Below are 27,970 nucleotides of genomic sequence, written 5' to 3'. Positions count from 1 at the left end.
CAAAAAATTTTTGACCTCTTTTTTGTCGATAAAAATAGGTCTAGTTTCATCTATTTTCATATTTTCATGTACATTTTAACGTGACTCACGCTGTATAGGGATGTACAACACGACGTATGGATAATCGATTAAAATCATCGAAATGTTAATCTGTATTATCATAAAAGGTATTTCCTAAAATCTCATAATTATCCAAGTATTATTTAAATATTTTAAATTATTACTCTGTGGTTATTATTCTTTCCTGTTCAAATAACACAAAACTTATTGCATGCATAATAAATAATATGCGTTTGCATTGCATCTAGTAGAATTTTTTAATGTTATTAATTTTAGACTAAACAATGTGTGCTGTGCTGTGAAGCAAGCTGTATAAAGGTTTCACATATTGAAACGTTTTGTAAGTGATATGAATACCATTGTACGTTTTAACTGATAAATCGATGTTTCAGATTAATATAAATTATTACGTGTCACTTCCCTATAAAAGTCAGAGACGTCAAATCGATCTGTTCAATGCGGCAACATTATACAAGTACGTGAGGGAGGACGCCACTTCCAACCAAAGTTGTCAAATCCTCATAATTTTGCGGTATAATTCATTAGTTCCAATTTTCGTCACGTTCACCAATAACTTGGTTGCACTTTATTGACGTGGGTCCAGCGGTGTCGGTCCTGAAAGCCGACTGCTGAAATTGTTGAAATTATCAGAAAAAGATAACTGCAACGTGTCAACTAAACATTTATATTAATTCTTCGGCGGTGTAGGCCGTCGTTGATCATGGTTCGGAACAGAAAATCTGGGAATGCCCAGCCGAAACCTGCTAACAATAACGAGAGTAGAGATAGCAGTTCTGGCAGGTCCGTTAGCACTCAGGGGAACAACGATTATTCATGGCTGAGCGGAGTGTTGCGATTCACGACAGTATGGAAATCCCGTCTAGGGTTCATGAGTTTGCTGGTCGCTATTTATGTGGGCGCTTTGGGATATTTGGAGACGCGTGTGAACACTCCATTTGATGATAAAAACAAGGTTGGTATCAGTTCATTTTGCCTCTGTCTGCCGGCAACTTTTTGGTTACATTATCTTTTTGTTCGTTAATTTTGGTACTAGTATAAGTACAGCATGCATTTCATGCCTGTAAATTTGCTATTTATCAAATGGAGTCAGTCGTCTTTTTAGTAATGCCCAAGAAATCCTTACCTGCTTGCAGGTGGTCCAAGAAACCGGTTTGGCCATACCGGAACGGTACTGGGGGTCGTACCGTCCAAACGTGTATTTCGGCATGAAGACCAGAGAGCCGCAGTCACCGGTCTTCGGGATGATGTGGTACAACGTAGGCCTGAGGTCACAAAAGGAGATAAGGTTGGTAAAATGAATTATCTATCTATTTATTTATAGCTGTAGGCTAGTGCTCTACTGAGTCAGTGCCTGAGATATGAAGCAGTAGAAACAGAGCATACAAATCTGAAGCACACTTGTAGCTAAATAAATAAATAAATAATAAATAAATAAATATTCTTAGACATTTTACACTGCGCTTCTAGTCCCAAACTAAGCAAAGCTTGTACTATGGGTACTAGACAACGGATATAAACATACTTAAATACATACTTATCTATATATATAAAAGAAAGTCGTGTTAGTTACTCCGCTTATAACTCAAGAACGGCTGAACCGATTTAGCTGAAAATTGTCAGGGAGGTAGTTTAGAGCCAGGAGAAGGACATAGGATACTTTTTATCTCGTTCGAAATTTAAAAAAAAGTCTGCTTATTTATTGCCATTAAGGCGGAACAAAGTTCGCCGGGTCAGCTAGTTATTACATAGAAAACACCCAGTCCAATACAAACAAATACAGTCGTGGTCAACTAATTAGGGACGTTATATGACTTAAACACAAGACCGTCTCTCCAGTCCGAAAAAAAAATCTTCACGAGGCTTTGTAGCTTGTGCCTATTAATAACAAGTAATTTGGCTAGTATTCTAAATATTTAAAGGCCAGAAAAGAAACTAGCTAGTTGCGATCAATATTTTTAAAATAAATAAATCATTGCCACCTACACATTTATTGACCTAGGGATGGACAACTAATTAGGGACACGTAACACTTTCACTGTAAATGTAAATAAATTGGAAATTATTTAAGTGTTTATTACATAAAAAGTTTTCATTAATAAATATAGAATACAAAACAAAATCATCAAACGTATTTTTATAACCAATATGGTTGGTTTTGTTGGTTATAACCATTTGACATCGGCGCGGCATGGATGCAATCAAATCATTACAGGTTTCTAAAGAAATATTATTCCAAACACCATTAAATGCCACGAAAAGCTGATTTTTAGTGCCAGTACGTTGAGCTGCAACTTTTTCCTTCGTTTCATACCATAAGCTCTATAGGGCTTAAGTCTGAGTTGTTTTCGGGCCAATCTAGTACCGTCACTGACTGTTGCGCTAGGAACGATTAAACAGAGTACGCGGTATGTTTTGGGTCGTTATCGTGTTGAAATGTTCATGAGACTGGTAAGACTTCTTCAGCATACGATAGCATCGTTTTCTCCAATATTTATTTGTATTGGAATTGCTCAAGTTTAACTTCAGTTCTTTTTATAGGTTACACTCTATGTCCAGAAAAACAGCCCCAGATTTTTATATTGCCGCCTGTATGTTTCACCTGCTTCTTCGTTTACTTTGGTATCATTTCGGACTTTACAGGTCGTCGCACGTATTGTCTGTCATCGGATGAAATAAGATTTATCTTGATCTCATCAGAAAACAGCACATTTATCCATTGAGCAAAAGCCTAATGTCCATACTTTCTTGCAAACGCCAATCTTGCTTCTTTGTGTTCCATCTTCAGTACCTAGTGGAACTTTTCGAGGAACTCTTCCTACAAGCTTTGCCTCCACCAGTCGCCTTCTGACGGTCCACGCAGATACTCCAGCAGTCGGTTCTGGTCCAAAAATCTCGCTCTTGATCAGAACGAAACCCTTAAAGGGATCTCTCTTTGCGAGAGTGACCATTCTGCGATCATCTTGTGGGGTTGTTTTTATTGGCCTCTTCCTTCTAGGCATACTTTCTGTGGTTTCATGATTTTGAAATAAGCCACTGCATCGTAGATTCATGTTTTTGGAACATTTCAGATGATCTGCAATTTACCGGTATGGCCAACCACACTGAAAAAGATTGATTATAACTTAGCGCATTGTTGCTTTTCTTTCAGCCCACACCTTTAATAATTTGATGAGTTTTTAACTCGCAAGATAAGAATATCGCTTTTCAAATTGACGCCGAAATTACAAATGAACAGAATAAAAGTTATTACTTTTTATTTTTTTTAATTTAGAAGGAAAAACTTAAGCGTCCCTAATTAGGTGGCCAGACCGTCCGTACCATAATTACCGATTCATGTGATTTGATTAAGATTTTTTATTAAGTTAGTAAGTTTTTTTCTTGTTATTGTATTCTGTTAAATAGAGTACTTGATAGTCAATATGTTTACAAAGTAACAGCCAGTAATATTGAATGAAGCTCACAATAATAGGATATGAACACTTAGTATTGCTTAGTATTCTATCTGTCCCTAATTAGTTGACCACGACTGTATGTTCATGCACATAAATGTTTGTACTGTGCGGGAATCGAACCCGCTACCTCCGGAATAGTAGTCCGTTTCGAACCACTACACCAAACGGCCGACTAAACTAAGCTTATGTTTGACGTTCCAAAACACGCTCCCTTTCCTCAGGCACTGACTGAGTTGAGCACCAGATCTTTTGACAGCTAATTTATGTAAAGCCCGGTCTGTGAGCACGTAGAATTTTGTCCAATGACCCCAAGCTACCCATTATTATATTGCTGTCGCGACTGTGCGACGGGCGCCCGCAGTGAGTGAGCGAGCGCGACAGCAACATAATTACGCGCGAGCGATAAGGATGGGTAGCTTGGGGTCATTGGACAAAATTCTACGTGCTTGCAGACCAGACTATAGGCTTTTGTAAAGCCTTTATATTTCTAAAGAACTTCTCTTTATGTTTTAGACACTGGTGCGACCAAGGTGATAACCTGCCCACATACGGCTGGCTCCGTCACGATGGGGTCTCATTCGGAGAGCAACTCATATCGGATCCGCCTCACACGATTATGACGTCGTTTATTAAGACGATGGGGGGAGAGCATGGCGGCCATTGGACGGCTAGGATCAATGTTACTGCTAAAGTAAGTATACATGTGACTTATGCCCGTATTCACACACAATGCTTGCTTAAGTGAAGTAGCAAATCGAACCTGTAGCGTTGAATAGAGCTGTGTGTTTGGTTCGCATGTCTGCTTATTCTCAGCGAAACAGTGGTAGGGTTACAGTAAAACTGGGACATGTAAAACTGCTCTTTAAAAGCCTATTGATAAAAATTAATGTCTTGACGCTTAATAATTAGCCTTCTCAACCTAACTGGCCAGCGTGGGGGGTAAAAACCAAATCCTTCATTGCCTTTGGTGAATTAGAGAGGGTCGTTCTCGTTGTACTGCAGTGGAGACTAAACGAACCTGTAACCTGTACCAGTTGTTGTCACTTTGCCATCCGGCCTGAATAGCCAAAAAATTAAGCCCTTATATGTATAGTCTGGTCTGTATAGAATTTTGTCCAATGACCCCAAGCTACCCATCCTTATCGCTCGCGCGTAATTATGTTGCTATCGGGCTCGCACACTCACTGCGGGTGCCCGTCGCACAGTCGCGACAGCAATATAATTACGCGCGAGCGATAAGGATGGGTAGCTTGGGGTCATTGGACAAAATTCTACGTGCTCACAGACCGGGCTTTAGTTTGAAACCTTTCAATAAAAGATAGATGAACAGATGCCTCACTATCAAGAGCTACCGTATTAGCGCTTACCAGTTGGCGCCACTGTATAATAAAAGGTTTGGTCGGATACGCTAGTTGCTAAGACAGTGCTATCCGGCTCGAAGGACCAAAAACTAAGCTCTTATAGTAAATTTGAAAACTTTCGCTAAAAGATGCCTACGTTAGTTGCTAACACAGTGCCATCCGGCTCGAAGGACCAAAAACTAAGCTCTTTAGATATGAAGTTTGAAAACTCAGTAAAAGCTTAACGGTAATTATTTGTCTTATATTCCAGAACAGCAAGAAATCCAACTTGATGCTGGTCTGGTACGCAGCGTTGGACGAGTCTCTGTACCCAGTGGACCCCGAGGAGATCCCGGAGTCTCGTCTGTGGATGGAAGACGGCGGCCTGCAGGGCTTCACGCCTGAACTGCTAAACTTTAGGATCAACTTCACCGTGCTGACAGGTTCGATCAACATAAGTAGCCTTAAAACTCATAATACTCATTTATTTATCATAAAAAGCACTTTTACACGTCCCAATATTAACCCTACCACTGCTTCGGGACAATAAATGGGCCATTGCTGAGAAGAAGCAGCGCAAGAAACTCAGTCACTATTGTCAGCCATCTTTTCAAGGGTTTACAATGACGTTCAGAAGTCGTCCCATTGAAAAACAGTTCTAAATCCGTATTCACAAGGGTCATTTTCGATACAACGATTACTCGATAGGATCGCAACTCAGCGATTTGTTGTCATTGAAGTTTTGTTACGTCGTCGCATTGAAAAACAGTTCTAAATCCGTATTTACAAGGTTCATTTTCGATACAACGATTACTCGATAGGATCGCAACTCAGCGATTTGTTGTCATTGAAGTTTTGTTACGTCGTCGCATTGAAAAACAGTTCTAAATCCGTATTTACAAGGTTCATTTTCGATACAACGATTACTCGATAGGATCGCAACTCAGCGATTTGTTGTCATTGAAGTTTTGTTACGTCGTCGCATTGAAAAACAGTTCTAAATCCGTATTTACAAGGTTCATTTTCGATACAACGATTACTCGATAGGATCGCAACTCAGCGATTTGTTGTCATTGAAGTTTTGTTACGTCGTCGCATTGAAAAACAGTTCTAAATCCGTATTTACAAGGTTCATTTTCGATACAACGATTACTCGATAGGATCGCAACTCAGCGATTTGTTGTCATTGAAGTTTTGTTACGTCGTCGCATTGAAAAACAGTTCTAAATCCGTATTTACAAGGTTCATTTTCGATACAACGATTACTCGATAGGATCGCAACTCAGCGATTTGTTGTCATTGAAGTTTTGTTACGTCGTCGCATTGAAAAACAGTTCTAAATCCGTATTTACAAGGTTCATTTTCGATACAACGATTACTCGATAGGATCGCAACTCAGCGATTTGTTGTCATTGAAGTTTTGTTACGTCGTCGCATTGAAAAACAGTTCTAAATCCGTATTTACAAGGTTCATTTTCGATACAACGATTACTCGATAGGATCGCAACTCAGCGATTTGTTGTCATTGAAGTTTTGTTACGTCGTCGCATTGAAAAACAGTTCTAAATCCGTATTTACAAGGTTCATTTTCGATAGAACGATTACTCGATAGGATCGCAACTCAGCGATTTGTTGTCGTTGAAGTCTAAGGCACTGACTGAGTTAGCATTAGACCTAAAACACTTCACAAGGAATCGGGATTTTAGAGTCAGACCGAACAGCTTTATGCCCGTTTTCACCATCAATCCCTACTTTTTAAGTGACCCCTATGGTAACATATAACAGGAATTTTGTTTCCATAAGGGCCACTTAAAAATTAGGGATTGATGGTGAAAACGGGCATAACTCACTCATCACGAAATCTCAGAAACTACGAGCGCTAGCAGTCTCTTGCATGGGGGTTCTTTTTAGAATGTAGGTGCTCGCTAAGACGGGATTTTGCAAAATTCAATGAGGGCTATCGTTTTAGCGCTCACCAGTTAGCGCCACTGTAGAGTAAGGTCCTGTCACTTGCTAGTAGCGAAGACAGTGGCACCAACTGGTGAGCGCTAAAGTGGTAGGAGGACTATCGCATTTGCATTCATCAAGATGGCGCCACTGTAGAGTAAGGTCCTGTCAATCGCCAGGGGTGTTAAGTATAAAAACGATAGCCCTCATTAAAACGAGATCCACGCGTACGAAGTCGCGGGCGGCTGCTAGTAAAAAATGAATGTGATATTAATAGTAACATAGAACAACTTTAGACCTATTTATTATGCAAAAAATCTAGCAAAAATATTTTTTTTTCCAGGAAAAGTCCTAAACTCAGCCTACAGCGAAGCGCACGCACCAGGCTTGCAGCTTCTTAAGGAGACTTACTACTCGTTGCTGAGAGAAAGAAAGCATCCGACATTCGGTCGGGTCGCTTTCCTTGGCCCTGACCATCAGCTGCATGACAAGGTAAATTGGGCTTTATATCATTCACATTAGAGTTCACATTTAGAAATCACAGTTTAGTTTTCAAAATCAATGGACGTAAGATTTTGTTGTCTTCGATTGGCTTTAAACAAGGTGAATAGGGCTTTATTCTGTTTACTTTAGAGTTCAGTTTTGAAAATATACTTACGTGGCATGGATGGCATAAATCGTGACGGGAGAAAAAACAAAAGAGAACGAAATTGATTTTTGAAAAGAGAATCAAGTTTCTTAGTGGCCAGTGTCGCGGCCAAGTAGTCGAGTCTGATCATTAGCTGTATGAGAAGGTAAATTGGGCTTTATGCCGTTTACAATAGAGGTCAGTCTTCAATGGCCATCATCTTTGTAAATATTTTTATGGCTACCTTTCTTGAATGAACTGTATGACAAGGCAAATTTGGTTTTATACCGCTAAAGTTAGAGTTTAGTTCTTAAAATCAATGGGTGAAAGACTGTTGCCTGAGTGCAAGTACCAGGGCTACAGATTCTTAAAGAGACTTACTACTCGTTGCTGAGAGAAAGGAAGCATCCCATATTCGGCCCTGACCATCAGCTGCATGACAAGGTAAATTGAGCTTTATGCTGATCAGAATAGAGTTCAGGTTGGTTAACACTAGAGTTCAGTTTTCAAAACCAATGGACGAAAGATTTTGTTGTCTTCGATTGGCTTTAAACAAGGTGAATAGGGCTTTATTAACGTAAACAGAAGTTTACGTTAGTGTTCAGTTTTTAAAATCAATCTGGGATACGTGGAAAATGGTGACGAGAGAAAAAACAAAAGAGAACGAAATTGTTTTTTGAAAAACGAATGAAGATTCGTGGCCAAAGAGTTTTGCTATGTGTAGTTGCAACAAGGTGAAAAGGATCTTAAAGTGCTTGTGTTTAGAGTTCAGTCTTCAAAATCAATGTGAGAACGATTTGACTATTTGTTTTGTTTATGATTACATTATGGTTGGCTGTCAAGGTGAATTAGGTTTTATGCTGTTTAACTTAGAGTTCACTCTTCAAAATCAATGGGAAATGGGAGGACGTTTTTCATTCGCTTGTAACTTTTTACATCCTGTATGGTAATTTTCAGTATAAATTATAATACCATTTTGTGACGTGTAAAAGTGTGTTATAAAAGCCTAATTTTATAAAGGTAGCAGGAAGCCGCTGGATGCAGGCCGCTACCAACCGTGCGATGTGGAAGTCATTGGGGGAGGCCTATGTTCAGCAGTGGACGTCCTGTGGCTGAAATGATGATGGTGAAATTGCAAAAAATAAATGACACTGTATTTTCTCCTATTACAGGAGAAAAACATAAACTTCCTTCCCATCCAAATGTTGATCGAGACACCATTTGTGATGGACTTGGCGTATACCACCGAAGACTACCCCGCCCCCCCTCTACAGGGGAAAGAATATACGAAGGCTTTGGAGGAGAAGAAGAAGGGATTCGACGAAGAATTTGAGAAGAAATTCGGACTTTCTGAGAAGGGGTAAGTAGTAGACTAAGAGCTAGTGAACGCCAGACCTACGTCATTTTATAAAAGGTGAAAGTTTGTCAGCGTATGCTCTCAATATAGGATATAATGTTGGTGAATTATGAAGTTTGGGTCATGGTGGCTTTGGGAGCTACCCTAAAAAACTGTCCGGCAAGGAGTTGGAACTTCAAACTGTGTGGCTGATGGGGAAACTACTTCTAATTATTGCCCAAATATTATACATAAAAATCAGATTTTATGGTATAGCCTGACCAGGAACATAAAAACCCTCGCCATGTTGCGGAAAACTAATGGTACTAATTTCTTTTAATGGCAACAGTAACTGAAAACTTCATTGACATGTCACCTTGCATGTCAGTCTATTGCTGTCAAAGTGTAAACAAACTTTATTTTAAATGTGCGCAATTGATTTTGTGAATTAAATTGCTAAAATCTTTTTATAGTCGTGAAAGAAAAGTGGTTCACAATGTGTTAAAGTATTTGTCGAAGAGAAATGCTAAGGGTTCGGACAATATTTTCATTGAATAATGTTTTCGACAAAGGTTGTCAAATTGGCTGACATGTTTATCGTATAGTACAGTCCACTATGAAAATTAGCTGTGGTTAGTTTCAACTACCTATTTTAAAGTTTTTTGTCACTTTCTAAGTGTTGAATTTTATGGAATTGGGAAAGAAGTACCGAGTTTGAAGCGTTCATGAGCAGACATTGCAGTTGAATAATCAAGTTCTGAATTTGATTATTGATGAATAATAAAATAAATCCTACTAACTCGATTGATGGTTTCATTTAATTTATTTAAACCAGGTTACCTATAATAATATTTTTTCGCTAATTTATGAAAATATCAGATTAGCCCGTAATCCTGAATCCTGACACATAAAGTTAGCCTATTAATTTAACACAGGTACGACTGTACTCAGTGTTGCACTATCAAATGCAATTGACGCGCCTCTATGCCAGGGTTTTTATGTTCCTGGTCAGGCTATATAACGTAAGTCTAACTTTTACGGTGGCCTTTTCTGTATATTCAATAGACTGTAATTCTTCTAACGTTTACTAACGTTACGGCGCGGCGTTTTTTTAACGTCAAACGTCAGCGAGACTTCAGATTTCCTTCAGATTTATATGCTCTGTCACGTCATAATGTCAATGTCACACCCCCCGTGCCGCCCCCATGCCTCAGGCACAGACTGAGTAAGATACGCGCCGTGATAAGCTTTTATCGCGCCATTTTATCGACTTAACGCGATTAGCAGGTGGGCAGTGGGCAGGCCTCCCACTAGGTGGACCGACGATCTGGTGAAGGTCGCGGGAGGTGTCTGGATGCGGGCAGAGCAGGGCCGGTCGTCGTAGAAATCCTTAGGGGAGGCCTTTGTCCAGCAGTGGACTTCATTCGGCTGAAACGAACGAACGCGATTGGCCTATACATTTATCGTCTAAATTCATTATAAGATTTTATCACGGCTCGCATCCTAGCCCGGCTGATAAAGTCGCTGATAGGGTATCAGGGACTTAATCAGCTCATTTATACGCTAACTAGCTTTCCGCCCGCGGCTTCGCCCGCATGGCATTTTGTCTGTCACAGAAAAACTTTATCGCGCGCGTCCCTGTTTCAAAATCCGGGATAAAAACTATCCTATGTCCTTTCCCGGGACTCAAACTATCTCTATGCCAAATTTCATCAAAATCAGTTCAGTGGTTTAGGCGTGAAAGCAAGACAGACAGACAGAGTTACTTTCGCATTTATAATATTAGTAGTAGATAGTATAGATGTTTTTCTTTTTTCAGCTACCCAGAAGACGACATAGCAATAGCCAGAGCGGCCATGTCCAACATGCTTGGAGGCGTGGGATATTTCTATGGGTCAGGGCGCGTGCAGTCGCCTTACACTAGGGAACCGGTGCCTTACTGGAGGGCACCCTTGTACACCGCCGTGCCGAGCAGGTTTGGACCTTATTTTGTGACGTTTAGAGTCGATTTTAGGTTACAAAATTATAGTAAATTATAAAGAGTTCATTTCATTTATACAAATTCTTACAATGAGGATGTCTGTGAGAAATATGGCGGTGCCAAGCAGATTTGGATCCTATTTTGTTATGTTTAGAGTCGATTTCAGAGGGCCTAGTGTAAGTTTACATAAACGCGCTCACTAGTGAGCGCGTCAAAAAAATGACATTAAATGTATGACGGATTGTACAGCGCCCCTAGCGGGAAACGTTCAAAAACAAAAAATTTCATACATTTTTGAATGCAAACTCACACTCAGCCCACAAGTTACAAAATTATAGTAAACTAGCTTTCACCCGCGTGATATTTTATTTATCACAGATCGTCATAAATTATAGCCTATATGTTATTCTGGGTTATAAACTATAATACTGTAAAGTTTCATCAAAATCCGTTCTGTAGTTTTTGCGTGAAAGAGTAACAAACATCCGGACATCCAGATATCCAAAATTTCGCATTTATAATATTAGTGGGATAGCGGCCGCCAGCTACTTTGTACGCGTGGATCCCGTTTTACCCCCTTAGGGGTGGAGTTTCGTAAAGTCCTTTCTTAGCGGATGCCTACGTCATAACATCTACCTGCATGCCAAATTTCAGCCCGATCCGTCCAGTGGTTTGGGCTGTGCGTTGATAGATCACTATGTCAGTCAGTCAGTCAGTCACCTTTGAGTTATTTAAGTTTAGAATACAAACTATTGTCCCCCAGTTAATCAATTTTCAACTGTATTCCAATATCATTGCGTTCATTTCACCTTACCTTCCTTCCATATCATTCTATTCTCAACCATATTCCAAAGCCACTGCGTCTTATTTCACCTTCCCTTCCTTCCAGGTCATTCTTCCCTCGTGGATTCCTCTGGGACGAAGGTTTCCACGGCCTGCTCATAGGGAGGTGGTCTCCTGACATACAGATGGATATAGCAGCTCACTGGATGGACCTGATCAATGTGGAAGGATGGATACCTAGAGAACAGATACTTGGTGAGAAAGATTTTTTTTTACTTTTCACTGTATTATTTAAGGGACAATATTATTTGATCCTCTAAAAACTAATTGATCTTTTTTGTATGTGCACTTTTAAAAATAAATGATGTATTTTATTATATTTTATCTTTATATTAATTATTGGGTCTATATTAGTTGATCTACCGATAAATTATGAATGATCTTCATTTAAGGTAACATAATATTTATGTTTAACATACTCTTTTAATATTTGGTAAACAGAAATAATATTTGATCCTCTTTTTTAGTTATTGATCTTTAATTTTGTTAATTTGATGATTTTTAATCAAGTTTGCCTTTTAATATTGATCACCTAATAAATACATTTCGATCTATGTATAACTTAACTTTAAAATATATTTGATCTAACTAAAAATATTATTGGTTAATATTTTTAATTAAAAAATATCTTTTAATTTACGCGGTACTTTGTGGTTGAGTGACAATCGTCCGTCATTGGTTACTGAGTTGGCCAAGGGCTTAGCGGCCAATAAGCAAGCAGAATGGTACATTGCCATGTTTGTTTAAATTACAAGCTTTGCTTAGTTTGGGACTAGAGGCGCTATGTAAAATAATTTCTTACTTCTGTAATCCCTGAACCCGACATCATAATTTTTACCTCTTTATTTTTTTTTTTCAAATCGCAAGGTTGATTTTCTCTTAGTATACCGATCTCGACCGTGATTAGTGACCATAAAGTCGATTAGACACGATAAAAGCACTAAACGATATTTGTTTACTTTTAGTGCGATATCGGGTCGTAAGGACCTGATAAGTTTTTTTTCCAAATATTTACTGTGTTTGACGAAACAATTGCAAAACAATATGTATCTTTCGTACTACTGAAAAAAACGAATATATCCATCCCGCACCAACGCATCCAGCACCTAAGGTCAATTCGACCCGATAACGCAGTGTGAACGTGTTAAATATGCTTTTTAATAAAAAACAAATCTTTGAACATCAAGTGCCTTTAAATAGTTTCCATTCTTTGACTACAACTTAATAAAAATAAGTACCATAACATAATTATTTTGTAGATTATTTGATATAGACAAAAAATAATTTATACAAATCGAATTATTTAAAAAAGTATCACAATATTGAATATTTGGTGCTCATTTCTTTTATTTATGAGGACCAACAAGTAACGATCAGATATAATTTTTACATCTCAAAAATTTTTTGCGTAGTTCAAAAGAGGTTAAAATATCAATCGATTTCATTTATTTTATGTCTCAAAGAAAGAGGATCAATAATTAAAATAGATGACCATTTAGATTTTTTTATTTGCCGTTTTTGCTAATTTAAAAAGATCATTTAAATACATGCCTAGGCCTGTTCATCTCCGCGAGTTTACATCGAAAACAAAACACGCACTATGGCCCACCTACAGGATACTATTCGACAAGGCCTCACATACGGGCGAACATTGACTCACGCACGCGTATTCTTGTGTATGATGGAAGAAAATAAAGAAAATGGTGTACTTAATACTGTGCAGTATTTAACTGCCTAAATATAATAAAAACACAGAATGTACTTTTTTAAGTTGCTTGAAGACACTGAGAGGTAAATAAGTAGTTAATATTATTCATGACTAGCTTTCCGCCCGCGGCTTCGCACGCGTGAAATTTCGTTTGTCACAGATCGTCATAAATTATAGCCTACTCGTATATGTTATTCTGGATTATGAACAATAATACTGTAAAGTTTCATCAAAATCCGTTCAGTGGTTTTTGAGCCTATTCATTACAAACATACAAACATACAAAAATAGGTACAAATCTTTCCTCTTTATAATATTAGCATAGATAATTCATGCTAAATCATGTATTTCCTTCGCCATTTTCTGCAGTTTGGCACCTCACGTCACATCATTTTACCGAAGTCAGCCCTATAGCTTCGGCGCAGTGCCGATCACTGACGTTTGTCAACAAAATGGTGCTTGACTCTTGAGACAAGCTAAATTACACCATATTGTTAATGACATTGAGCATACATTTTTTGAAATACTTTCGCGAAGTAAAACTTCTGTACGTATTACTTATTATTATTCTGTGGTATTACATAGTGTGTAAGGTTTATTTTAGACTGACCGAATTTAGCTTCTTGTAAGTCACGGTTGCCTGGTTACAGGGTGGAAACGATAAGTGATCTCACTCGGTTATTTCTAAACTATTTTAAACGGTACCAATTTAGGTTACAGAATAAACTGGAACTATCGGAATATTCAATGTTTCCTATTATTAGAGCTCATGAAGCACTTTTAGGATCAGTAACCAGTTTTTCGAAATCTTTTATAGATAGGTTAGAAATTATCGAGTGAGATCACTTATCGTTTCCACCCTGTATGATATTTCGAATACCTTTTTTTCCCCAGGAGCGGAAGCCCTAGCAAGGGTCCCGAAGGAGTTCGTCGTACAAAACAACGCCGCAGCCAATCCTCCGATGCTCCTCATCCAACTAGCTCGCCTCGTGAAGACCAGGCCACACTTGTTCGAGCCAGGAATGCCTCATAGAGCCACCCTGGGGCGGATGTTCACTAGGCTCCAGGTAAATTATGGTGCCCTGGTACTTAATATAGCTTAGTCGATGACATCAGCGATAGCAAGGTGCAGCAAGGTTTTGGAGTAGAGGCATCGTTCAACTAAATGTGTAGTTTCCAACATGCCAAAAATCGGAACCAGCGATCCGATATTGACGTTGGCGCCCCCCTGTCAATGTCACGGGTTGGACAGTTCAGTGTATTTGGGTCTATACAACACTAGAAACCTATTTATTTATGCGCTATCCCTTTAGTGTATTAGTTGACAGCAATAATTCCAAGATTTACTATAGTTTGGTCCGTGAGCACGTAGAATTTTGTCCAATGACCCCTAGCTACCCATCCTTATCGCTCGCGCGTAATAAGGATGATAACTGGGTAATTAAATCTAAATTCTATTTAGTCCGTCAGACACATATTAGATAATATTAGACTCATATTATTTAATTTTTTCCATAATCCAATAATTACAGTATTTTATTGAGTTGAAATGTCGCGTGACGTCACTTTTGAGTAAAAATTCTACTCAAGCGTGACGTATCGCGCCTTTCAACTCGATGTAGCACTGTTATTATTTAATTATGCAAGAAAATAACAAATATGAGTCTAATATTTTCTAATTATCTGTCTGACGGACAAATAATTGAAATTTTGTCATCTAGCCTATTGTGTTGCTATCGCGCTCGCACACTCACTGCGGCCGCCCGTCACACAGTCGCGACAGCAATATAATTACGCGCGAGCGATAAGGATGGGTAGCTAGGGGTCATTGGACAAAATTCTACGTGCTTGCGGACCGGGCTTTAACCTATTAATGGTATCCCCTCTCCCCCAGGCATGGTACAACTGGTTCCAAACGACCCAGAAAGGGGAAGAACCCACGGCCTACAGATGGCGCGGCAGAGAAGACGATGGGATGCAGCTCAACCCTAAGTCTCTGTCGTCTGGTTTGGACGACTACCCGCGGTAAGGAACATCCTATTCCATCCATTGCTAATCATCATTTATGCCCGTTTTCACCATCAATCCCTAATTATTAAGTGACCCGTATGGTAACACATAAGGAATTTTTCTTTTCATAGGGGTCACTTAAACATTAGGGATTGATGGTGAAAACGGGCATTAGGTACAGCCTCTTTTACAAACTCGTGGTTACTTGATTAACACTATTTAGCTAGTAAAAGTAAGAAGACTCGTACAACTTTTACATGCTTTATATGGGCCACAGTATAACGAAAGATATTGTAACAAAGCTCTCTATTAAGTAAAAAAAAGTGTATTTCTGTGTATCAATCAATTTGAAGTATGTATTTTCAATGTAACATATTAAATTGTCACTAGTGCATCAAAAGCCGTCTTCTGGTTTATTCCATTATTCCCCGTTGACAATCCCCATCAATTAATTAACGCCAATTGGAGCTTAGTTCATTAATCCTTCAAGCTCCGCGAATCTAGACACTATAGATAATCAATTGTTATGACATTAATTAATGCCGTCTGGGACTCAATCGGTTAATCCCCGTTATATTAGGATTTTATTTTTAACGTAATGGGGATTAATGAACTTTTTAGTTCATTATTCCCCATTATACGTTCCAATTGGCGTTAACGGGGAATAGTGAACTTTTTGTTTTGTGACGGGGTTGTCAACGAGGAATATTGGAATAAGCCAGTTATAATTTTTGTCGTTGCTACTCGTGACTTATGCAACGAGTAGCCTATTTGACACTTTACTCAAATATAGTGAACGAGGGCCTTAATGAGCTGATGATGATGATAATGAATGGTTTGTCCCCAGAGCGTCGCATCCTTCAGATATAGAAAGACACGTAGATCTACGATGTTGGATGTATGCTGCTGCAGACAGTTTGGCAACCATAGCGCGTGCTATAAAGAAAGATCCTAGCAAGTAAGTACTTTTTTTTTCTTCCTTCTTCCGCTGTTATCTTCTGTCATCTTCTTTCTTTTTCTTCCTCTGTCATCTTCTGTCTTGTTTTTCCTTCTTACGCTGTCATCTTCTTTCTTCGTCCCCTGTAATCTTCTGTCTTATTATTCCTTTGCAATCTTTTGTATTCTTCTTCCTCTGTCATCTTCTTTCTTTTTTTATTTCTGTCTTCTTCCTCTATAGTCTTCTGTCTTCTTCTTCCTCTGTCATTCTATTCCTTATTTTTCTTAATCTATACCTTCTTTTTCATTATCTTGATTTTATTAGTAGTAGACGCCGCATTGGTTGGGCTGCTGTCGTCATAGAAATGATGATGTTATTCTTTCTGTAGATTTGAAGCGACCAAAGAGCAGTTGGGAGACGAGGACCTGCTCAACGAATTACACTGGTCTACCGCCACGCAGACTTATGCTGACTACGGTGAGTTTGTGATGGATGTTTCTTACTCTTTCACGCATAAATTACTGAACTGATTTAGATAAAATTTTTCATGGGATAATTTTTTGGAAAGCGACAGACCAAAATTTTACCGTCGCTTCGGCAAAAACATGTTCATGGAACTTTATTTATTATCTTACATTAATAAAGCCTCGATACATCATAGTAAGCAAGAAAAGTGAGCGTATGTAAGGTGAAATTGCCTCACATACATGAAGCGCCTGTATGAAGACTATTTTTATTTAAACTTCTACAAATAAATACAATGCACTGTGGCGGAATTAATGCGGGATGGTATTCTCTGCCAGTCAACCACGGGTCATGCAGAGAGTAAGGCGGTGCAAAAAATTTGAAGACTATCCAGGTGTTATTTATTAACCTAAGGCTGTTGGACCACCTAACGTTGACCGTAAATATAACGATAACCGGTGCTTCTTGTAGGGATATTGACAGATTTTTGATGTTTCTCAAAATTAAAGTAAGATGGTGCAACCCAGCCTTAGTTTATTTAGATACAGCCATCTAAAGCCCGGTCCATGAGCACGTAGAATTTTGTCCAATGACCCCTAGCTACCCATCCTTATCGCTCGCGCGTAATTATATTGCTGTCGCGACTGTGCGACGGGCGCCCGCAGTGAGTGTGCGAGCGCGATAGCAACATAATTACGCGCGAGTGATAAGGATGCGTAGCTAGGGGTCATTGGACAAAATTCTACGTGCTCACGGACCAGACTATAGGTGTTATTATTAATCTATGTTTATTTTATTATAACTATATACAGGTATGCACACGGACGGTGTGAGGTTCGTCCGGACCATGCCCAAACACCCGGGCGAGCCGGCCAAGCTGGTGCGAGGTGTGACCGTACCACCTCAACCAAAACTTGTCACTTCTGCCTTCGGTGAGTTAAGATTTACACAATTTTCACCATAGGACTATTCCCACCTCTCGTTCCCACCGCTGCAACTCCTGTGTAGCCAGGATCTACAGCTTGACCGCCAATAACCCAACCAGTGAAGGCCAAGTTTATCCCGGGGGAAAGACAGTGTCATTGGACCCGCAACGAAATTAATCAGAAGAACATAGGAGTTCGAAGTTAAGGATCGACATTACCGTTTACAATAGTTAAAAATCTTTCGTTAGATCTATGATCTTATGAAGATTGCAGGAAGTAATTAGATGTGGGCAGCGCCAGACTGATCGTTGTGCAATTCCTTGGGGGAGGCCTTTATAAAGAATTTGAATTTGAAAAAGAAAATAATTGTCCAGTCCAGTCGCTTCATGATAATTATAAGATAATTATCGGATAATTATCAGATAATTATCAACAGTATAAGATACATTTGTCATATTGTTTCATAAGAAATTCTGATTGCGAATGTTGCTGTATGTTTTTGGTTGCTGATTGTTGTCAAGTTATTCATCGCTAGTCGTATAAAGCTTGGAAAATAGATCAATATTTTGACGCTAGATAACTAGTGATCATTTTGGAGCTAAATAGATAGGTTTTATAACTATCTATCTTGATTAACGCCCACCACTAGACGCAAGTGCGGAAATACACGTTAGAAAACTTCGAATACAGTAAATTTTCACGAGCGCATTTTTTTGTTATTATCAACCGATAAATTATCCTTTTGAACCCTGAGTAGACATGATGATGTGGAAACGAAATACCAGTAACCAGGGGGCGTAGTGTGTGTTTACGTCAAACGAATCCGATATCGACTGCTCTAAAAAAATATATGAAGATTTTAGTTCTTAAAAGTTTCCGCTAGGGGCGCTGTACAATCCGTCATACATTTAATGTCACTTTTTTACGCAGTCGACATCGAATGCGTTTGACGTAAACTCACACTATGCCCCCTGACGTCCCCAACCCGTCTGGCCAGCGTAAGGAGTGCATGCCAAATCCTCCATTTGCCTCTGGCAAATAGGCTAGTTTCCTAAAAAAATTTTTTTAGTCCGTCAATTTTAATATAAAAAAATATTGGACACGTGTATTTTTAATTGTCAATCAAACAAATAATTACAAAGTTATAGTGCGTTGAATTTCCGCGCGACGTCACAAAGTGCTGCACTTTTACGCACTCACTGACGTCACGGGCCTTTCTTTAGAACTTTGGCACGCTTTATCTCTTGACATTTTCATTAGTTTTAAAAAGTGAAAAATAGGTGTCGAGTACTTTTTGATAAGCTAACTGACGGACTAATTAAAACTTGCTTTTTTACCCAGGAAACATCCCTATTAGAGGGTCGTGCTCCTGCAATGGAGACTAAACGACCTGATGATGAATGTGTTCGCAGGTTACATATCCCTGTTTCCAATGCTGCTCAGGGTCTTAACACCTGAGAGCGAGAACCTTGGGAAAATACTCGAGAACCTCGACAAGCCTGGCTTGCTGTGGTCGCCTTTTGGATTGAGGTAAGCTCTAAACATATTCTAACAGGCATAATGCATATAGTTCCAAAATACTGAACTGTCCTATGCATGACATTGACAGCGGGGCGCCACCGTCAATACCGGATCGCTGGTTCCGATTTTTGCCATGTTGGAAACCATATAGTTGAACGATGGTAGCGCCCCCTGTCATTGAGTTTGGTGGGACAGTTCAGCGTGGGTCATCAATAACTGAGTGGTTTTGACGCAGAACGTCATTAAAATTGTGAATGACATTCTGTGAAAGTGACCTTTTGCGAAAGTGACTTTGTGAGTGCCCAAATTTTTCACTATGACATTTTGCGAATATAACGTTCTGCGTCAAAATCAACTAGGTTCATAAATATGGTAATTTTCTGTTATATCAAATGCTGCAAGATTTTGTCGTAATGCGTCACGGAAACTATTTCGTTTTGATGCGTCACAAAAAAACACGTCAGTACTATACTTATGAGGCATATCGCATAACTGCATATTCCTTAAATTAATAAACTGAGTAGGTTCCTATGGTAATTAATTTTATTTTAAATCAATTGCTGTTAGTTTTTCGTTGTGATGCGTCACGAAACCAATTTTGTTCGTTACGCTGGATGCAGGCCGCCACCAACCGGCCAGTGTGGAAATCATTGGGGGAGGCCTATGTTCAGCAGTGGACGTCCATTGGCTGAAATGATGATGATGATGTTACGAAAAAACTACCTCAAACAAATATAAATGTACCTTAAGGTTTGGTCGTTAAAATAGCGAATTTAATGTCGCTCCGCGTACACATAGCACACTTATCAACCGGTCAGTATTCTTTGTATGAAACTCCATACTGCAACACACACTTATCCGCACCGTAACGTAAACGCCTCGCCTCGCTGTTGACAGCGCGCGAAACGCGATGACAGCGCGCGGATGGCGATAATGGTGTTGATCCCTTTCCGAGTTGATAAGTCTGCTATGGCCTTTATTATTTACACAAACCTCTTTTTGCCTCGGAGATTAAACAAAAAGAAGTATTTTTAAAGTAGATTCGCTGTGAAACAAGGTTGGAAGATGAACAATAAGACCTTCTTTAGAAGGTCTTATTAACTGAGTTAACTTAATAAATAAACTGAGTAGGTAGTAGTAGTAGTAGTTTAACTTAATAAATAAACTGAGTAGGTTCCTATGGTAATTTTATTTTAAATCAATTGCTGTTAGGTTTTTGTTGTGATGCGTCACGAAACCAATTTTGTTCGTTACGCTGGATGCAGGCCGCTACCAACCGGCCAATCTGAAAATCATTGGGGGAGACCTATGTTCAGCAGTGGACGTCCTGTGGCTGAAATGATGATGTTCTTAACAACCCCTTATTTACAGGTCCCTCTCAAAATCCTCCCCCCTCTACATGAAGAGGAACACAGAACACGACCCTCCGTACTGGCGAGGACAGATCTGGATCAACATCAACTATCTCGCTCTCTCCTCGCTGAAGTACTACGCGAACGCTCCCGGTCCACACATGGATAGAGCGAGAGAGCTGCATTCGAGACTGAAGAACAATGTAGTCCGTAAGTAATTTTCGCAGCACCTTTTTTCTTCTAAAGCCCGGTCTATGAGCACGTAGAATTTCGTCCAATGACCCTAAGCTACCCATCCTCAGCGCTCGCGCGGGATTATATTGCTGTCGCGACTGTGCGACGGGCGCCCGCAGTGAGTGTGCGATAGTGACAGCAATATAATTACGCGCAAACGATAAGGATGGGTAGCTTGGAGTCGAAATTCTATGTACTCGGCGACCGGACTTTAGTCTGGTATTTTTTTTTTCAGTGTATTGTTTCTAATAGAAAAAGAACAAGTGGATCTCCTTAGAAGTTATGGCAGCCTGGTACTTCTGGTTATATTTGTAGGTAGATATATTTTTTTTAATAGAGAAAAAATGGAGTCTGGTTATAAGAATTCCTGATGTATGTTCTGTCTCAACTAACCTTACACAAAAAGTCGACTATCTCGCTCTCTCATCGCTGAAGTATAGATCGTTTCATCCACTCGGACGCGCCCCACCAATGTTTGGTCTCGGTCGCGCGGGGTGCGGGGAGTGTGGTCCGAGCAATCCGTAAGGCATTATTGTAGTGTGCGTGTGCACTCATGGATGATTTAGCGTGTACCGATAACACTCAAACATTAGCGGAAGAATGGTGGGGCGCGTCTTCGTGGATGAAACGATCTAAAGATGATGACCTCTCTTTTTCAGGTAATATCCTCTCAGAATACAGAAGAACAGGCTACCTCTGGGAGCAGTATTCTGGCGAAGACGGCCGAGGGTCTGGATGTAAACCCTTCAGTGGATGGACTGCCCTCGTGACCCTCATAATGGCTGAAGAGTACTGAGCTGTGCGGACTTAATGCCTTTGCGTGAACTAAAAAAAGTTTAAGAGGCTGTATGAGTTGATGCCTTTGCCTGATTTAAAAAGTAAAGTGTCAAAGGCTGTGAGAACGTGATGCCTTTGCGTGATTTAAAAAAAGTATAGTGTCAAAAGCGGTGAAAGTTATTTAAAAAGTAAAGTGTCTTAAAGGCGGTAAGAACTTGTTGCCTTTGCGTGTTAAAAAAATAAACTGTCAATGTGGCTGTACAGACTTTATGTCTGTGCTAAAAAGAACTTAAAAGCAAATTGTCAATATGTGAGTTTATAAGGCTGTTTAAATTATGTCTTAGCTTCGTTAAAAATGACTGAATGTGTTTGTAAAATGAAACCTTTTAATTCATTTTACATCTTAACAAAGATTATTTTAGTAACGGCGCGCGCGCACCGGCGACTTTTGTCACAGAGACACTATGCCTCTCCTTTTCTCTTTATAAAGGAGTAAAAGAAACGGATATACTATCACGAATAATACTGACACAGCAACAAAGTGAAAAGTGCGCGCGCGCCTTTATTCTTACAGAAAAATGAAGTTTGGTGATTTTTTCCCGCCTTAGGCAGTTCGATTTTCAATTTATTTATAATTTAGTTATTTTGACATTCTATACAGCAATCATGTCAATTGTAAATTTAAATAGCATGTAATTTTAAACGCAACATTGAGGGTAGTTCGAAATTATCAAAATAAGGCCCGTGTTCTGAAACGACAGCACGAATCAATTCTCAAGAATCGATTCAAAATTAGTTTGAAGTGCGTATGTTCACGGGCCTAGTAATATTGCACGAAAGGAACATAAAGGTCGTAGCCACACATCAACTCGAAAAGGGGTCGTTACCGTATCGTTTCGCCTCGTCAAACAGGCGTCAGCCTAACGTAAGGCGAGGCAATTACGTTGAGATTCCGATTAGTGTGCGTTGCAGTATGGAGTTTCATTTCAAAGAATATTGAACGGTTCGAGTTGATCCGGTGACGTTCCCTTTCTGAGTTAATAAGTGTGCTATGGCCTTAAGGCAGTCAAAGCAATAGTAATTCTCGTTTGGAGATATGGTGCAATATAGAATAAGTCTTCCCAACACTTTTTATTATACTAAACGATTGTATGAATTGTATCAACGAAAATAACATAGTGTAAAGTCCGGTCGCCGAGCACGTAGAATTTCGTTCAATGACCCAAACAACGATGAGTCGACTGTGCGACCGCAGTGAGTGTGCGAGTGCGACAGCAATATGATTACGCGCGAGCGATAAGGATGGGTAGCTTGGGGTCATTCGACGAAATTCTACGTGCTCGGCGACCGGACTTTAATTCCTTTTAATGTAGTATTTGTTGAAAGTCATATCTATAGTTACTTAAAATGTGATTGTATGTAAGAATAACTAGATAATACTTCCATAGAATGATAAAAGTATGTAACCCCATTTAGAAAAAAGTTTTTTTTTTAATCAACCAAGAGAGAAAAATAACTCAAAGAACTTAAAAGACTCGAAAGGACTCAGAAGACTCAAATAGTCATGAAAATAGACTCAAGTCCCGAAACGAAGACTAAAAGACTCGAGTTTCTTCCAACTCTACTACCTACTCTGACATCGGCAGTCCGTCACTGACATACGTATTATTATTATTAGTTATTCTTACATAATAACAAGCATGTGATTAACAAAATAAGTGTACAGTTGTAAATTGCTAGTTTGAGATCCAATAACATAGATTTAATTCTGATATGCAGCATTTTTTAGTCTAGCTAGATCTAGGATTCATTTTGTTTTAAAGCCTGGTCCGTGAGCACGTAGAATTTTGTCCAATGACCCCAAGCTACCCATCCTTATCGCTCGCTCGTAATTATGTTGCTGTCGCGCTCGCACACTCACTGCGGGCGCCCGTCGCACAGTCGCGATAGCAATATAATTACGAGCGATAAGGATGGGTAGCTTGGGGTCATTAGTCAAGCGTCTATTAGTTCGTGACACCCAAAGTGGACAAAAGTTGACAACACAATCTTCATCATCATCGTCATCTCAGCCATAGGACGTCCACTGCTGAACATAGGCCTCCCCCAATGCTTTCCATGTTGCCCGGTTGGTAGCGGCCTGCGTCCAGCGCCTTCCTGCTACCTTTATGATGTCGTAACACAACCTTATAAGAGTAGGCGCACACTGTTGATTTTTCGTCGGCCGATAGTTTAGTCGGGCAGTTGATCAGTATGGGCAAGTATGGGAGTGCGCACACTACGCCGATTCGATTTGGCCGATTCTTCATACAATTTAAAATCGGGCACAACTATCGGCCAACTAAAAATCAACGGTGTGCGCCTACTCTTACAAAGGCGTGTTGCGAACTTTTTGGCTACTTTGGGTGTCACGAACTATATGACGTTGACTGTACAATACAAAAGACTAGTTTTTCCCTAAAAAAGGGCCTACAACTACCTACACAAAGAATTCAGTGGCGTAGCGTGCCCTGTATCAATATTTGTTAGGGGCCCCATCTAAAAAAAGATCATTGGAACTTTTCTAGGCATTTGCCTACTCGGTCTAATCCGAAAAAGAAGAAGCTGGTACGGCGGTAGCTACGCCCCTGAAAGAATTCAAATTTCAAAGGGACAGGACAAAATAGGGATGCGCTGCGCTTTATTGTAAACTTGCGTAAAAAAAATAGTTTTTATAATATTAAAATAAAATGGCGCTCGTAGAGTCAGCACTGCCAATCAAAAAAGGCCTTATTGCATTTTAAGAATAGGACACTTCTGAAATGTTTACTGTTATAATAGGTTAATAAACTTGCACAAAAAGTTACATGCGTCTGGTTTTGGCAGAGTATAAGGTCGTTTCATCCACGAAGACACGCCCCAACAGTTTATGGTCTCGGTCGCGCGGGGTGCGGGGAGTTTGATCCGAGCAATCCGAGCGACATTATTGTAGTGTGCGTGTGCACTCATGGATCATTTAGCGTGTACCGATAACACTCAAACATTAGCGGAAGAATGGTGGGGCGCGTCTTCGTGGATGACACGATCTATAATACTCTTTCCGTGAATGTCGTAAGCGACTAAGAGACAAATATGCGAACATCAGGCCTTCCCAACCCGTCTGGTCAGCGTGGGGAGTGTAAACCAAATCCTGCATTTGTCTCTGGGCTCTGGCACATTAGAGGGTTGTACCACCCTACTATAACGTATGCTTAAAGACAATGGTACTTAGTAATTTTAATATTAAAAAGGTTGTTATCATAGTCTATGACCATTTTCTAACTTGATAGTTAAACGCTAGTATTGAATTTTTAGACCTACTACAAAATTTTATAAAATAGTTGGATAAAGATGGCCGAATTTTCAATGTTCTTTGCGTAGAAGTTTTCTCTCTTTCAAGTTCTGTAGCTATCCATTTTCTATTTATTTTAAAAATAAATTCTTCAATTACTTTATTAAGTTCAAACGTGTATGATAGTCGGTATTAAAAAAATCAATGGTCCTTCGAGCCGGATTTTTAAATAAACTTAGTGTCAATTTACTCAACAATCAATATGACTCATCATTTATTATGTTTTTTTGGACACGGAAATTATGTAAAGACCAATTTTAGCGTAATATGTAGTATAATAGTTATAAGTTACGATACTGTATCTATAATAGTTTCTTTTTACTATACGCAACAGCTCCCTAGACAAGTAAACATCCGTGACAGTTGTAACTCCGAAATCGATTCGCCCCGGCGTTGTTTTTGTATGATTTCTTCGCTCCTTGAAGCTATTTATATTATTTATGAAGGCGCTGGATGCAGGCCGCTACCAACCGGCTTTTATGGAAATCACTGGGGAGGCCCTTTGTTCAGCAGTGGACGTCCTATGGCTGAAATGATGAAGCTATTTCGAAATTAAAACTGTAACGGTAGCTAAGTTTTTTGTCTGATTTTTTTTGTTATTTATTGTATTGTGTATTAAATACAAATAATAATTTATTTTTATATTTAAAAAAATGATTTGTGTGTGTATTTAAGATTTTATTTTATTATGTTCAGCTGGTTTGGATTTTGTACATAATGTAAAAATGATTTGTTAATAAAACAGTATGATTAAACCTTTTTTTTTATTTTAAATTGACATTTTATTATAGTAACAGAGACTAATCCCCTTACTAATAAAACTTACATGTTCGTTGAACAGTGTTTTTAAGTGACGTTTAGTATGAAAATGTCATTTTAAAACAGTGTTCAAGAACTGTGTAACTTTTTATTAGTAAGGGGGTAAATAATTAATTGACATGTTACTTAAAACCATTTTTATGTCTGTGTTTTACATATTTGGACTTATTTATGACCCTCTTCAATATATTTTGCAGTATTTCGACTTTTTCCGTCAAGTATCGGTTGCTTTGTATCAGCCTGTGTATTTTTAGACGTTTCTCTCTCAGTTGTATGCGGAGATGGTGGTTGTTTGTGGTCTTTTCCTGAAATAAAATGGAGTTTTTAAAGACAAGTATTTGACTGCAATCGCACCTGATGTTATGAGAGATGCAGTCTACGATAACTAAAAACACAACTCCTACCAGGGTTAAAAAGGTAGGAAGTATAAATAAAGTATAAAATATACAAAAAATATAGTTGTCAGTAAGAATGATATTATTTAATTTAAGCAAATTAAGTAATAAGCGAATTTCATCTGCTTTTTAAAGCGAGCAAGCAAAGGATTTTTTCTTTTCAACCTAAAGGATAATTAGCAGAGAATGCCTGATGGCATTAAGTTTGCCATTATAAAAAAAACTTTATAAATCATCTTAGAAGCGAATAAATATTTCTGATATCAATTTGTCATTGCAGAATACACCTTTACCTTGTCATCAGATTCCTTCTCCTGCGACCCATTATCCTCTTGTCCATTCTCAGGTTCGGATCCCGCTGGTGACTGCGGTTTTTGATCCAACTGGTCAGACGATGAATAATCGTCACTGCCTTCATCATTATGTTCGTTCATGTGCTGGAATAAAGAGTGCAATTAATTTGTGACAAATATTTGTATATGGAATATCTCCACCCACAAGGTGGACCGATGAAAGGAAGGTAAGGATGACCATAAAGGTAGCGGGAAGGCGCTGTTTGCAGGCCGCCACCAACCGGCCATTGTGGAAAGCTTTTATCGCGCCATTTTATCGATTTCACGCGATTAGACTATAATTATTATTGTCGTCTAAAATCTAAATATAAAAACTGACTGACTGACATAGTGATCTATCAACGCACAGGCCCGCACAGCCCAAACCACTGGATGGATCGGGCTGAAATTTGGCATGCAGGTAGATAATTATTATGACGTAGGCATCCGCTAAGAAAGGATTTTATGAAACTCCTCCCCTAAGGAGGTAAAACGGGATCTACGCGTGCGAAGTTGCGGGCGGCCGCTAATGGTTGATAAGATATAACTCACTGCCGGATAAATTGTAGGGATGGCTTTAGCCACCAAAAACCGCCGGTTGGTCCCGCGTTGGAACTGAGCGGGTTCAAAATGTTCCGAACAGATGGTACTGGTCCGGAACGGCTGCCAGCTCGGCCCTCTGTTGCAAAACTCTTGCCACTTCCGTCTCATCCCAGGAATTCTTGGGAATCTGGAAATGGAAATAGAAAAAACTTTGTTGACACAGTATTCATTACTTTTAATTCTACAAATGGACTGAGTGTACTTACAAATGGTAAGAAATACCGTCGTTTTTAAAATTCCTTTTGTTCGAACGATTTCTGCATTTCGATACCGAACAGTTTACCATTTTAATTAAAATTTAAAAACCCGTAACCCAACACAACACAAAAGTTTGCGCCAATGACAGCTGTCAGCTGACCAGTTGTCACTTTACAATACTAGTGAGGTACCGTTCCTGGCTAAGTCGAAAACTGAGATTCTGGTATTTAGTCATAATCACAGTTTATGTGGTGTACTACTACACAAATAAAGTGTGTGCGCTATGGCAACACTGACTAGTACGGCGCGGTGGGGGCTCAGTCGTAGTCGGGCCGCCACACGGGACGGACGTCAGTGCTTGCACTAGCTTACACAGTGAACATATACCAGTGTTTTATTTAAGATACCACAATGGCGACGAGGATAAAAGTGAGTAATTAATAATTTTAATGATTATATACCCAATAAATTAAATAAAATAAAAGGGAGGTAGCTACAATCATTACACTTACAGAATGTACTTTCACAGTCTATTTGCCGATTATTATTTTTCAAAATCATTATTATTATCAACGTCAAGTCAATTAATATTTAATTTTACAAACAATACCAAATCTCCAACCCATAGTAATATTGATTTTGATTATGTTGCGCGTACGCATGAGTCACAGGTGTTATGTTGATTAACAAACTCGTTACTTACCAAAAGTCACTT

At 39.1% G+C, this 27,970-nt stretch overlaps 2 protein-coding genes across 2 annotated transcripts; one reads left to right on the top strand and one right to left on the bottom strand.

The window, feature by feature from the left end:
* Positions 1–531: 531 nt before the first annotated feature.
* GCS1 (mannosyl-oligosaccharide glucosidase) lies at positions 532–21,924 on the top strand. The gene is made up of 16 exons (XM_028306508.1): positions 532–1,033; positions 1,215–1,366; positions 4,047–4,224; positions 5,145–5,316; positions 7,164–7,312; positions 8,621–8,808; positions 10,604–10,759; positions 11,655–11,803; positions 14,211–14,383; positions 15,211–15,341; positions 16,174–16,284; positions 16,652–16,740; positions 17,541–17,660; positions 19,067–19,184; positions 20,547–20,737; positions 21,421–21,924. The coding sequence occupies exons 1-16, from the start codon at positions 782–784 to the stop codon at positions 21,555–21,557; spliced, it is 2,466 nt and encodes an 821-aa protein (XP_028162309.1). The 5' UTR covers positions 532–781; the 3' UTR covers positions 21,558–21,924.
* Positions 21,925–24,989: 3,065 nt separating this feature from the next.
* LOC114354242 (THAP domain-containing protein 1-like) lies at positions 24,990–27,417 on the bottom strand. The gene is made up of 4 exons (XM_028306507.1): positions 27,264–27,417; positions 27,007–27,184; positions 26,416–26,559; positions 24,990–26,032 (listed from the first exon to the last, which is right to left on the bottom strand). The coding sequence occupies exons 1-4, from the start codon at positions 27,341–27,343 to the stop codon at positions 25,850–25,852; spliced, it is 585 nt and encodes a 194-aa protein (XP_028162308.1). The 5' UTR covers positions 27,344–27,417; the 3' UTR covers positions 24,990–25,849.
* Positions 27,418–27,970: the final 553 nt, after the last annotated feature.

The sequence above is a fragment of the Ostrinia furnacalis genome, unplaced genomic scaffold, assembly GCF_004193835.3.
Source record: "Ostrinia furnacalis isolate ACB-3 unplaced genomic scaffold, ASM419383v2 OfSCF2030, whole genome shotgun sequence".
Taxonomy (NCBI): domain Eukaryota; kingdom Metazoa; phylum Arthropoda; class Insecta; order Lepidoptera; family Crambidae; genus Ostrinia; species Ostrinia furnacalis.
Note: the sequence above shows the minus strand (reverse complement) of the source record. Positions and strands in the feature narration are given on the sequence as shown.

Bases quoted from the DNA above. Each gene is read 5' to 3' on its own strand.
- GCS1 (XM_028306508.1), top strand. From the start codon at position 782: ATGGTTCGGAACAGAAAATCTGGGAATGCCCAGCCGAAACCTGCTAAC. The intron at 1,367-4,046 runs GTTGGTAAAATG...TTTATGTTTTAG, and splicing joins AGGTCACAAAAGGAGATAAG to ACACTGGTGCGACCAAGGTG. The intron at 19,185-20,546 runs GTAAGCTCTAAA...CCTTATTTACAG, and splicing joins TGGTCGCCTTTTGGATTGAG to GTCCCTCTCAAAATCCTCCC.
- LOC114354242 (XM_028306507.1), bottom strand. From the start codon at position 27,343: ATGGTAAACTGTTCGGTATCGAAATGCAGAAATCGTTCGAACAAAAGG. The intron at 27,185-27,263 runs GTAAGTACACTC...TTCCATTTCCAG, and splicing joins GACGGTATTTCTTACCATTT to ATTCCCAAGAATTCCTGGGA. The intron at 26,560-27,006 runs GTGAGTTATATC...TCTTTATTCCAG, and splicing joins TCCCTACAATTTATCCGGCA to CACATGAACGAACATAATGA.